Source organism: Perca flavescens, chromosome 7 (genome assembly GCF_004354835.1).
Source record: "Perca flavescens isolate YP-PL-M2 chromosome 7, PFLA_1.0, whole genome shotgun sequence".
NCBI lineage: Eukaryota > Metazoa > Chordata > Actinopteri > Perciformes > Percidae > Perca > Perca flavescens.
The window spans coordinates 10,320,894-10,333,944 of NC_041337.1; the positions used below are offsets into that span (position 1 = coordinate 10,320,894).

Sequence of the window (13,051 nt, forward strand, 5' to 3'; positions counted from 1 at the left end):
CTTGCAGGCCTGCTTTCATTAGTAAACCACAGAATAGACCTGTTGACGGTTAAGTTTTTTAGAAGTTTAGTAAGAGGTGCAACTGAACCCAGAAGATTAGAAAGCTGTACTCAAGTCACTGGTAAAAAAATTGTATGTAAAAAAAAATAAAAAAATAAAAAATAAAAATCATATCCAGGCCATGTTGAAGTATCAAATCATTATCAGTAAGACTCTGGTGGACAATGATCTGAACTGAAATGTGAGGGCCTTTTTAGGACTGAAACTTTTAGTAGAGCTGCCTGTAATTTGAACAAGATGCCTTAGGTTATTCAATAATTTTAATGGCGAAGTTTTTCAGCAGCATTTTAAGAGTCAAGTTATTTGTCCACAAGAGGGCAGCAGAAAGCAGTAGGAGAAAATGATATGTACACTGAGCATTCAGACCTTCACAGTCTGTTATGTTGCAGCCTTATGCTTAAATCATTTAAAGTAAAATGTTCCATCAATCTACATTCACTGCCCCAAAATAAAGCAAAGACGGGAGTTTAGATATTTTTGCATATTTATTAAAACCGACAAAACTGAAATATCACACTGACATTCAAGTTTGCTGCCACCAGCCTCGTCCCTGTTGGGAAGGTATTGCAGAGGTGATAAAGAGTGGCTGGTTCCCTCCAGACATGACACTTGAGGCCAAACCACAGAAACTTCCAAGCAGGCTTTCACGGAGGAGACGCTTCTGTCTGGCCACTCTACAGTTGAGTGTTGCAGTGATGATTGTTCTTCTGGAACTTCCTCCACACAGGATCTCTGGAGCTCAGTTAGAGTGACCATCAGGTTCTTTGTCACCTCTCTAACCAAGGCCATCCTTCCTAGATTGCTCACTTCTAGAAGAAGTCGTGGTTGTTCCAAACCACTTCCATTTCAGAATGATTTTTGGAGGCCACTGTGCTCTTGGTAACCTTCAATGTAGCAGATTGTTCATAGCCTTCCCCAGACCTATGCCTCAACACAACCCTGTCTCTGAGCTCTGCAGGCAGCTCCTTCAGCCTCACGGCTTGATATTTGCTCCAATATTAGCTGTCAGCTGTGAGACCTTAAATAGACAGGTGTGTGCCTTTCCTAATCATGTCCAATCACCACAGGTGGACTCCAATCAAGGTGTAGAAATTGGAGGCACCTGTGCTAAATATAAGCAGTCATAGAGGGTCTGAATACTTAACCTATCAATGTGATCATTTTTATCTTAAAATAGCTACATTTGCCACCATTCTAAAATACAGTTTTTGCCTTGTCATAATGGAGTATTCGAGTGTAGATTGATGAGTGAAAAAATTAATTTAAACTATTTTAGGATAAGGCTGCAACCTGTTTGGGCTGGACATACACATTTCAGTTATTAAATAAATAAATACCCAATAAATTAATAATTATGCATTGCAATTCTCTCATTGTTATCTGAAGAATAACCTGTTGTGTAATTCACAACCTTTTAAGTGAAAATGTTCTAAATGCTCAAAGTTCACGATTTGTGACAGGTTTGCCAAGGCTGCAAAATAAATAGTTTTTTATCATCATCCCGATATCATTTGCAGTAATTGCAATACACACATTGCGAGAGACTGGGACATATCGCCAAATACCATTTTTGAGTTAGCTGAAAGAAAGGATCAGTAGAAAACTACACTATAAAATGTCACTATCATTCTTTTTTTAATGGCGCCTTTTGTGTTCAGTTCAGTGTTCATTTTGTTAAATAAAAGAATTTTCCTTTCGGTTTTTCAAATTCAACAAGCAATTTGTTGTAATTTATCAAAATACAGAAAGAAGCAGAAAGACAAATTGTTGCCAGTAATATCATTGTTGCATATTCAACAACGTTATCATATATTTCCTTCATACTGTGCAGGCCTAGTGTTTGCTGACGTTTTCAGAAATGGCGGAGGCCATGAAAGTAAATTTTTCGGTAAGTTAGTATATTGTAATTTTGGTCGTATAGAATTATTCTTTGTAATTTTTAAAAAATGTCTGAGGAAAATGTTGATATTCCCAACGGCCTCATCGTTTTCTTCTTTAATTATGCCTAGCATATCCTGCAATATGTTACCCGCTTGTTAGCTTGCTAAATCGTTAGCCTCGGTTGGCTCCTAGATGCCGACAGTAACGTTAATGTTGCCGTTGTCTAGCAGCGGTGTTCTCACAACCTAACCACCTGAACGCACACATATTCCCATGTCGTAACCATGAGCTCACAAGTTCCATTTAGCAGGTTCAATACAGGTAGCAAAACACTAACCTGACGCGCCAGATGGTTTGTTTCACAGAACCATCTGAGAAGACGTCACTCAAAACTGGTCTTGCACTGCCAGACCTTCCTCCACAGCACTGCGTAGGAGGGTGTGGCTAGTCCACACAGCATTCCGGGATGCGATATTACGAATCCCACTATGGCCACGCCAAGACCCGCCCTTCAATAGCGTTCACACACTACTATTGGCCAGGCGTCCATGCTTATATGTACAGGTCCTATCCCTTGACCAATCCCCTAACCCTAACCTTAACCACTCGAGGTGAAATGCCTAACTCCAACCAATCGAGCTGCTTCGTAGGGCGGGTCTTGGCGTGGCCATAGTGGGATTCGTAATTTTGCTTCCGGGATGGGAGAAAAACGTGCTCTGGTTTATTGGCATTTCTTTAAACCAATCACAATTGCCTTGGGCGGCGCTAAGCCTCTGCAAAATAGCCTCGGGAAAGAATTTGTTTTGGTGGAATGTGTACAATCAAAGGTTGTTTTAGTCGTGCAACAGAAAACTCAGATTGGACAGATAGTCTAGCTAGCTGTCTGGATTTACCCTGCAGAGATCTAAGGAGCAGTTAACCATAGTCCTCAGAAATCTACCGGAGTTTAGAACAACACAAAGAAAGCGGAAGGTAGCGGGATATCCGGCCTAAAAAGAGGGACATCAGGCGGAATTTCCGGCGGCACCTGAACATCGTCAATATAGACTACTCAAAACAGTTTGGGAAAGGGCAGGCACTTTAAAAAAATACCTGGCAGGTGATTGGATGAATTATCTATCACATCCGCCATTGTTGATTTTGAACACACAGTCGCGGCCGTCACACACATGCTTTGATTTTACTTGTTGTGCCGTGCACAGCATTTTGGTCAACTCTAGTTGTTTTAAACGTGCTATATAAATAAACTTGACTTGCCTGTAGCCCCGAAGCCTAGTCTGGATCAAGGAAGTACATTTCCAAGATCGCCCTCACCTTCCGCTCCCTGTGTGTTGCCGTTCTCAAAATCCCTTCCCTACGAGAGACAACAACAAACTTCGAGCTAACAAGCTACACGCTAAAAATGGCAAGTTTTGAAGAAAATTTGGATCGTGCAACAAGGCAGGCCTGCTTGGTTCTTTCGGGAAATGATTGTAAAGATTTACAAAGAATATGTTTACCGCGTTTATTGTCTAACTGGGACGTTTTGGGACCAACTGGTGGGATTGCTGTGGATGAAGTACACACGGACTGCTGTTGTGTTTTCACTGTGTGAAAATATTGACTTTGGTCTGCTGGAACACAGAGTCCATTTCCTCATATGAGAATCTGTTTTTGAAGCCAGCTGTAAATCTTCCCAGACCTATGAGCTCAGCCAAAATATTTGACTTTGTGTATTCATGTCCACTTCAGGATGAATTATAATAACCAGTGACCTGTAAATTCCGTTTAACCATGTATCCAGCTAATTTAAATAGCTTACGTTACTGTAGTGTGTGAACAAATGTTCCACCAAAACAAAATGGTCTCTTCCTGAGACCATTTTGCAGATACATCGCCGCTGCGTCCAGTGCTTAGCTCTGCCCGTGTCAATTGTGATTGTGATCTCCTAATATTGTGAGAATCCAGCTACCGTGCAAGGTAAGCATTCACAGGTTGATTATAAAATGGCGTACAAAGGCAGTAATACAAATGTGTATGCCTGCCTCTAGTGCTGCATTCACACTGGTCGCGAAGCGAATATTCGCATCGCTTTAAACACACACGTGAGTTTGATCACGGGATGTGTAGGTTTTATTTGCGTTACTCACTTACTTGCAAAGTAAGTAATCAAATACATATCCATAAAAATACACACAACATGCAAGTGTAGTGAAAGAGAAAACTATGTATGGATTGAAAAAGTCATACACAAAGTATAGCATAAAGCATGGCCTAAATAAAGTTTTACAAGGTCTATTTCTCGTGCCATTTACACAATGCTAACATACTGATGTTTAGCAGGTATAATGTTTACCATGTTCACCATCTTTAGTTCAGCGTGCTAACTTTTTTTAAGCCTATGCCTGTGAAGGTAAATTATTTTGCAGGTTTTGGGTCATAAGCCAAACCATTTCCAACTAATGATGGCACTACAGGAAGTTATTATAATTCATCCTGAAGTGGACATGAATACATAAAGTCAAATATTTTGGCTGAGCTCATAGGTCTGGGAAGATTTACAGCTGGTTTCAAAAATAGATTATCATGTCATAAAATGGACACTGTGTTCTAGCAGATCAACGTCAATATTCTCACACAGTGAAAACACAACAGTGACCTTATTATTCTCTTATTTACATGTGTCTAAAACATTTCCCAACTATACACTTTCAGAGACAGTTACAATGTTTGCTTGAGACATATTTTGAAAATACAGGTTATAATGATTTTGGTCTTTTACTTGGGTAGTAGTAGTAGTAGTAATGCAACGCTGTAAAAATACTCAATTACAAGTAAAAGTTCTGCATTAAAATGTGGTTAAGTAAATTATTCGCAGGATGTATTAATATTATAAATATCAAGAATAAAATGCAGAAAAATACCCCTTGTGCATTATAATATATAATATAATTGGATCATTTTTACTACTGGCTGCAGCTGTCAAATTAATGCAGTGGAGTAAAATACAATATTGCACTGGAAACAAAGTAGCATGAAATGAAAATACTCAAGTAAGTGCAAGGAGCTCAAACTTCAGTACCGTACTTAAGTAAATATAATTAGTTACTTCCCCTCACTGCTATTCACTATTTTTATTAAGAGAAAAGAGAGGCCATAGGCTCACTGATCCAATCATTTGACTATGTCCCAATTTCTAGAATGAATATTTTGCACACATTTATTTTGTAATGTTAATAATAACCTTTGTTAGACTTAATTTGTTGCTGTTCAACAAGCATATTTATCGCTTCATGTCCAGTTTAAAAATCAAACCAGTTTTGTAGGGATAATATTAACTAAAGTCACAGAAGCCCTTGAACAGTAACTGCACTAACAACGTGTTCCAGACAAGAAACACACATAACACATAACACTGGCCTGCGGAGATAATCGATCATGGTGAGACTTTGTGTTGACACTGAAAGTCCCTCAGTGACACGTGAACTTACAAAAGTTCAGTGGTTCACGCTGTCTGCTCATGCTGCTGATCAAATAGAGATCTAAAACAGGATGACACCATAACCCCTGCCCAGTTTGAACCCCTTTACCTGAGAAGATAGACGGACAGACAACATCACATTAGACTTTGTCTGCTAATACTGAGAATTCAACATTATCTTTGCTCTCCTCTTATCTGTGTATAAACTTGTACGGTGTGTTTTGTTGGAGTCCGGAGGGTGGACTCTTCCTGGGCAGCACTGCGTCAAAGTCGTGGACCTGATGCCTTTGACCCAGATTCTCAAATTATCTTGGAGCCAATTCATGTGCAGGAATGCTGTTGGTGGCCAACATTTTCCACTATGACAGCAGATCAACGTTTAAAAGAAAAAGACTCTAGCCCGAGGATAGTTTCATTGAGCACATTGAATTTCATAAATTCATTGATAAGTTTCATTGATCAAAAAGAAATATGATTCAAGATAAAGTTATTTAAATGTATATTCAACTCCACATTGTGAAGACCAATCATCCAATAAACTATCCAGAACTAATGTTTACCTTTATTTCTTCAAAGGTGAGCAAACAAACTGGAACTTCCTTAATAGGCCTTTTACATGGAAGATATTTTAACCTATCACAGTAGGAAAAGCACAAATTAATGATGGCTGAATTCCATTTAGCTGCTTTGGTTTCAGGGTCTTGTGCATGTTCGCGTACTGTCACTGGGACACAACAGAGCCATTGTTTGTGTTATTAGAAACACCTGCGCTTTTCCTACAATGGCAAGTCAAAATGTCTGCTGTGAGAAAGGTTTATTGAACAAAGAATTAACTTCAATTATCTTGTTTTGTTATGATTGATTAATCTACTGATTATTTTCTCAATTAGTTGATTACATTTTCGGTCTATTAAATGTTTTTCTAGAGCCTGAGGTGTTGCCTTTAACACTCCTAGAAAAAGGTAGGGGGTAGAAAAAGCATCTTTTGTTTAAAGCCGGTGACACACCAACCAGACGGCCGACCTTCGGCAGAAAAGGCAGTCGGACTGACTGCCTCCCCGAGTTGGCCAAAAAAAGTGCCTCGGAACACACCGAAGCGATGCCGACTGCCGACGGCAGCTGATTGGACGAACGTGTCACGTGGGTCTGGTTTCTCCGGAAATTCAAAGCCACACTGTCATGGCGGCTTGTTCAGAATACAATCTCATATTTTACTAAAATAATTTATCGAAATGTGTTTCTGAAAATATTTTAAGCGAGAAATAGGATATGCAGTTGGTAAATCTGTCTTCCTTTCAGATTAACAAAGGTCAGTTTAAAAGATTTTCGTCAGATTTTGAGAGGCGTTAGTCACGCTAATCCCGCTCGTCATTTCTGGGTTAGCACTCCACCAATCAGATTAGTCATGGAGTCCAACTGCCCGCCCTCCGACGCAACATGTCAGGTCGGCCAAAATGAAGGCTGACAGCTCCTCGGCACGGAACACAACAAACAGACTTGAGTCACTGACCACGCCAGAATGTCCGACAGCCGATTATCGGGTCGGTATGTCACTGCCTTAAAAGATTGCCAAAGAAAAACTACTTACCCTAGAAATGTGCTTTGTTGACGACGCTGCCATTATGTAAAAAAGCTCCAAAGTTAGGCCAAAAAAAACACTAAGTGCATTCAAACTTCACATAGAATATGTCCGATTTCACAAAATTGTAGAAAATTAACCATTTGCATGATCAAGGAGCTGTAAAATGCATCTTACGGCTTCTCAGCTATGCGTAGGCAGCCATGTTTGTTTCCTGCCATGCACAACAACGTGATGAAAATTCATCCTAACTGACTGAGACCAGCACCAAAACACAGCGCCGCCTAGTGGTGAACAGTGGTAGAAGACGTTTTCAGATCCTTTACTTAAATGTCTTGTTTTGTCCGAACAACATTTGACAAGACTAGGTCAAAACCTACTATATGTCTGGACTATGCATGGTCAGTGTGCTGAATTGTGGTCAAATTGTTACAGGGATAGTCAGCGGTGGTGTCTATAATGTGAATATAGTTAATAAATGTTCAATTTTAGTGGTCCCAGTAATATTTGTTTGTTGTGGACTGAAGTAGTCACATGACAAGATGCGTTTGAAACAAATAACTGAGGACTACGCTTCAATGTAATTGTGATTATTCATCTAAAGTGTTATTGTGTGATTCATTTTGCTTTGTTAAACAGACCGGACCTAGGTTTCACCCTTCACCCCATGACAATTGTGAACTGCAGCCTTAAATGTTTGTCTTTAAGTTTCAATCTGATTTTTAGTATTATTTAGTCTAAATAAGTGGAGCTAATTATTTGTTAATTCCACCGCTGACTGCAACTCTCTGTTAATTCACTTTCTAGTTCCTAAAGAGTGGATTTTACCATATATGTTGTTGAATCATCAGCATGCATACAACATTTTGCGTTGTCTTGAATTAATGGTTGTTAATATACAAAAATCAGCTTCCCTAAGGGATAACGCAAGAGCCTAACAAGTAGCCTAGAAATCTAGATGCACCGTGGCGGCAGCAAATGTAATTTGCAGCCAGTGTCAACATCTTGATGTGTGTCTGGCTTGTCAGGCTACCCAACTAGTAGATTACATACTTAAAAAATAATCCAATAAAAAGTCTGTTTCCTATTGGTTGAATAATTTTCAAGCTAGAGATTCACAATCCTCATGAAATTGTAAAAAAATTATTTTAATTACTATTTCATTTTAATTACTCATTTTACATTTTAATAAGACAGAGCACTAGCATTGAGTAGAACTGTTACCGTTAAAAGTCACAGAAGCTTGTTCTATTGTTTTTCAGTCTTTATATGGTCCTTGCGCTAAGTATCCTATCTTTGATTTACCATGAAAAATAACAGATTGCTGAAGCAAATCCTCAACTCTGAAAAATAAAACAACTTCTTAAAGTTTTTGCACTATAGTTTTGTTATTCAACTGTATAAATCCTGCTTCTTTCTGCAACGTTCAGCAGCATCATGTAATATATTCAGTCATGTTTTTCCCCTCTATCTAGTGGTTTTTTTGGGTCGTTGTAACTGTGTTGTTTTGACAAACATTTTGGGATTCTTCACTGTGTTCTGTGAACATTGCACAGAGAAACCCAGAGGCTTCTCTGAGGTGATAAAAAAAGCCCTGCGTGCTGAGAAACTCACGTGTCAGAGTGTCCTCTGCGGTAATAAAAAAAAGCCCTGCATGCTGGGACACTCACGTGTCAGATAAGTGACCCAGGAGTGAGTCTACTTGGCTAGGATCACAGGACATTTTTAGACCCAAGTGCTTCTCTGATACGTTGGTGGAAATAGTTCAGCTTAGGAGGCCAGGCATACATGGGTAGAGGTCTGAAGACATGAATCATGTCTTTGGTCCTTTTAATGCCAAAACATTTGTCCATGTATATTGCCGTAAATGCTGCACAGACACTGGAACTATTTGACCCTGTTTAAACAGAACGATTATCTTACAACAGAACTGGTCTGTAACCAGTTTGTTCTATTCTTAGTCATCAGTGTGCACATTGCAAAATGTTCCCTATTACCTCATGGAAAAGTCCATTCAGAGAAGCAGTGCATTTATCGATCCATTAGCAGTACTTCACGTCATTGCAGTAATTAGAATATGTTTAAGGTCCAAAATGATAATAAATGATATGAAAATGTTAGATTGGCTTTAACATGTGTTGCCCTGGCTTTGGAAACCTGGTCCTACTACAGTAATATTTGATGAATTAAGATTTTTTTCCCCACTTTTATTTCTTTCGGCACAGTGGTTAGTCCAAAAGTTTTCAACGCAACATTTCAATAAGAACACACAGATTGCAGAGGAGCATTAAAAGCTTTCTCCTTGCAGCATTTGTAAAGTTATCAGACTGAATCTCATACAACAATGTGCTTAGGCCTTTAAAAAGTGTCTTTTAAAACAGTATTTAAAAGCAGCAGGTGGACTGCTTTATTGTGATGCTGTGCAGTTGTTCTAGAAGGATGTGACAAACTCAGTAGCAGGTTTGTGCTGGCAGTAACTGGTAACTGACCAGTGATCTGCTTTCAGAAACATGTTGCATTATAGGATCAGCTAACTTTGACTCCTGTTTCCTTGTTCAGTTATACATTTGGAGAACCAAAACTATGGATACAACATGTATTTCAATTGTTCTATAAAACCTATTAACCTTTACTTTCCCAAAAGCTGTTGACCCACATTCAAGCTAATGTGCGGCATTATATAAACTGAGCTACGATAAGCTAATCATATCAGCTAAACAGATTAGTTTAGCAATCAGGCTACAAAACAGCTGCTCTGCTGTGTGGATCACCTGAGGAGATGTGACAATAACACAGACGATTTGAGGTTTATTATAATAATGAAAATATAATGCACATACTTTGTTTCTTTTGGCAGCCAGGTTAATAACAGCTGTGTGAGATCAATAAAATACATTGTGAATGCTGACTGCAAGTATTTTAGACTATTTATTATTATTAACAGTGTAGTTACAAGAAAAATACATGAAAAAACATTTTACATATTTTTTTTTTTTTTTACTTTTGGTCATGATAAAAATATACTATACATACAGGCAAAAATAAAAAAGCACTGACTAAGGTAACAAACACAATCGACATCATGATCTCCAGTGATGGATAATGTGATGAATGGCAGGCTGAGGGTGAGGGGAGGTGAGAGAGGGCAGCAGGCGGCAGGAAGGTGAGGCAGTGGCAGGGGGTGGAGGCTAGGAGGAAGTAGGTGAAGGGTTAGATGTTTCAGACTTTCCATTGTCACTGCTTTCACTGAGTCGTCTCTTCATAACCATTTCCCTGGCAATGCAGGTCACCTGGCCGTCAGCCACTGTGTAGGTTCCGTTCCTGTAACACGAGGAAAGGTTAGTTCTATGCCACAGAACCAACTGTAACTGCACCTTATTAACTTGGTTATGTATGTTCATATATTACAACACTCACTTATGAAAGTCAGATCCATTCTGCATGCCGGGCTGGTTTGGTTTTGCCAAGAAAAATGAAGTCCACCAGTGGCCAGAATCTTGCCTTGGAAGTCCTGCAAAAAGCACAATACATTTTTAGACAAGAGCTTAGTTTGGTGCAGGGAAACTTTACTTTTTCACACTTTCATTTTTTTTTTTAATACCTGGATGGTGTGGAATGACCTCCCCTGTGTACTCAGCACTGCCACAGGAGCTGTTGCTGGAGTTGGACCCAAGGCGCCCTGGAATGAAGAGATAAAGACACTTATTTTTAGTGACAAACTCATTTATATACACACTGTATATATCGTAATAAAAACAGGCTTCCACAGAAAGAATAAAAATACTGCTGTCAGATGCAGAATGAAAAACAATCAAAGATGCCATCTTGCGATTCACTGAACTGAATCCAATATAAATGCAGAGAGGCCAAGTCTGACTCACTTCTATAGTAATCATTGGTGGCGATGAGGGAGCCAGTTGATGGAATTGCTGCCATTTTCTCCGACCTTAGATGGAAAATGCCTCAAAGATGGTAAATGGAAACCTAGAGGAGAGACAAGAGGAAAATAGGTGGTGCAGGTATTATTAGGCTGGAAATAAAATGAGAAAATTACTTCCATTATGTTTTCACCATAATTTAATTTCCTTTCAATTTTCCATCTTATTCAGTTTTATTTCTCTTGAAATGTGTGCATATTGTTATAATGTTACAATGATTCTCTTGCTTTAAAAAACACTACAGTACAAAGATACTTCCCAGTCTTATGGATACATGAGGTGAGAAAGCACATCTAACATTGACCAATTTCAGTTAATTTTTTCTTTTTGCTGCATACATTCATGTCCTCTGTGCTTCATTCCTATCCACATGTGTTCACTGCAGAGTGATAAAGCTAACGCAGCTGCTTCCTTGAATCTGGTTTCTTCATCACTCAAATAATTGGAGTGTGTGTCCACATGTCCAGATAAATCTAGATAGCTTAGTGCATGAGCTGGCTGCGTGGCTATGTAGGTTACTGGCAAAGGATTGTGCCAGTGCTCTTGCCACAGAGGGCGTATCGCTGGTAGCGCACTACTGTGTTCTGCCAGGGAATTACAGATGTCTCTGTCCACATTTTTTAATGCAAAAGAAGCCACTAAAAGAACCTAGAATAATGGTGCAACAAAAATTTTAACATTTATTTATTTATTTTGTATGCATGTATTATATGTATTACATACTCTTAAAAGTAGAATATGTTATCAGCCTGAGAACCAGCTGAAGGCTTTAAAGCTTAACACCAGATGAGCAGCAGATGGCTTTGGGGATTTCAAGGAGCAAAAACATTGTGTGCACTTGATAGCTTAGATAAACACAGAAGTTTTATACAACAGTCAGAAGGCAATTTTACCCAGGCCTATTAACCAGTATTTAGGCTACTGCATGTGCTTATAAAAGCAGCCTATACCTATGTGGCCTTTCAGTTCATCAATTTTGTTTTTAAAAACACCTGAGTGAATATAAACGACAGGTATCCTCACTAAAGAACATTCCAGCACACTTATGCAAAAAGCTAATTTTGTATTTTGTAATGAATTGGTGTTGTGAGACAAATGTAAGACAAAACATTTACTTTATGCTTAAAACACAAGAGAATAACTTTAAATGTTAGCCTAGGCTACTTATTATTCTTACCTACCTTAAAGATTGTGATGCGGTTGTAAGGTGCGGATGGCTTGAAGAAGGCGAGGTGCTAGTTGTTACAATGGCCCATTTGTGGAAGAAGTCTCTGTGGTGACCGCTGTGGTCAGTGGTACTGTCGCTGACTCTGCTGACAGGAGAAGTACCGGCTTTTATAGGGTCTGGTCCGAGTGGCACGGGGCGGGGACTGTGGCAGCCCGAGGAGGATATGCTCTGCTGTTGTTCTGTTGAGTTAGGACATAGGTTAAGGACGGGTAACCTACTGGGTGACATCAGACAAAAGGAGGCTTTGGAAATGGTTTAATTAACCAGATGAAGTTAAAGACTGACGGACATAATCGTATAGCTAGCTACATCGTTTGATTCGTATTACATGTTAGCTTACATTACGATAGCTGCTGAGTTATAGGAGACACCCTGACAGAGACAAATGTCATTTAATAAAATGACATTTAAATTAGAAACGTGGAACGGCTTTAATAGGCTACGTTTAATGCTGCTGTGCTTAATCCGTAAACTAGCTAACCTATTGTTTTGCATGGGAAGCAGGATCTGTTTTAACCATACACCCATGGATTTAACCCACATATAGAAGGTTAGCTAACCAATATCAGTGTCATTTTACATTAAACTCCACTCAGCGTGTAACATTATCCCGCCCACATAAACCTTACCGTTGTTTTCGTGTTTAAGAATTAAATACAGTTAAAAGTGTACATCTTTCCCTGGTGGTCTAGTGGTTAGGATTCGGCGCTCTCACCGCCGCGGCCCGGGTTCGATTCCCGGTCAGGGAACGTAGCTTTTATGCTTACCAGTTTAGTTTTAGTTTTTTACGACCTGTATTTTAACATATCAAACGTGTATAAATAATATCAATAATAGTTGCAATTGCACTGAATGTACGCGATTACAATCAGATGACAGACATGTAACTAATGTTGTTGTACTGC

The 13,051-nt window shown here is 39.1% G+C and overlaps 1 protein-coding gene and 1 non-coding gene across 2 annotated transcripts; one reads left to right on the plus strand and one right to left on the minus strand.

Annotated features, from left to right (window-relative positions):
* Positions 1-9,951: 9,951 nt before the first annotated feature.
* On the minus strand, positions 9,952-12,242 carry ppdpfa (pancreatic progenitor cell differentiation and proliferation factor a). Its single transcript, XM_028583272.1, has 5 exons — positions 12,100-12,242; positions 10,862-10,964; positions 10,582-10,659; positions 10,398-10,491; positions 9,952-10,301 (listed from the first exon to the last, which is right to left on the minus strand). The coding sequence occupies exons 2-5, from the start codon at positions 10,914-10,916 to the stop codon at positions 10,169-10,171; spliced, it is 360 nt and encodes a 119-aa protein (XP_028439073.1). The 5' UTR covers positions 10,917-10,964; positions 12,100-12,242; the 3' UTR covers positions 9,952-10,168.
* Positions 12,243-12,823: 581 nt separating this feature from the next.
* On the plus strand, positions 12,824-12,895 carry trnae-cuc (transfer RNA glutamic acid (anticodon CUC)). Its single transcript has one exon. It is a non-coding gene; the product is annotated as a tRNA-Glu (tRNA).
* Positions 12,896-13,051: the final 156 nt, after the last annotated feature.

Coding starts and splice junctions, on each gene's coding strand:
- ppdpfa (XM_028583272.1), bottom strand. CDS start 10,916: ATGGCAGCAATTCCATCAACTGGCTCCCTCATCGCCACCAATGATTAC. Junction 10,660..10,861: donor CACCAATGATTACTATAGAA/GTGAGTCAGACT, acceptor TCTTCATTCCAG/GGCGCCTTGGGTCCAACTCC. Junction 10,302..10,397: donor AATGGATCTGACTTTCATAA/GTGAGTGTTGTA, acceptor CTCGTGTTACAG/GAACGGAACCTACACAGTGG.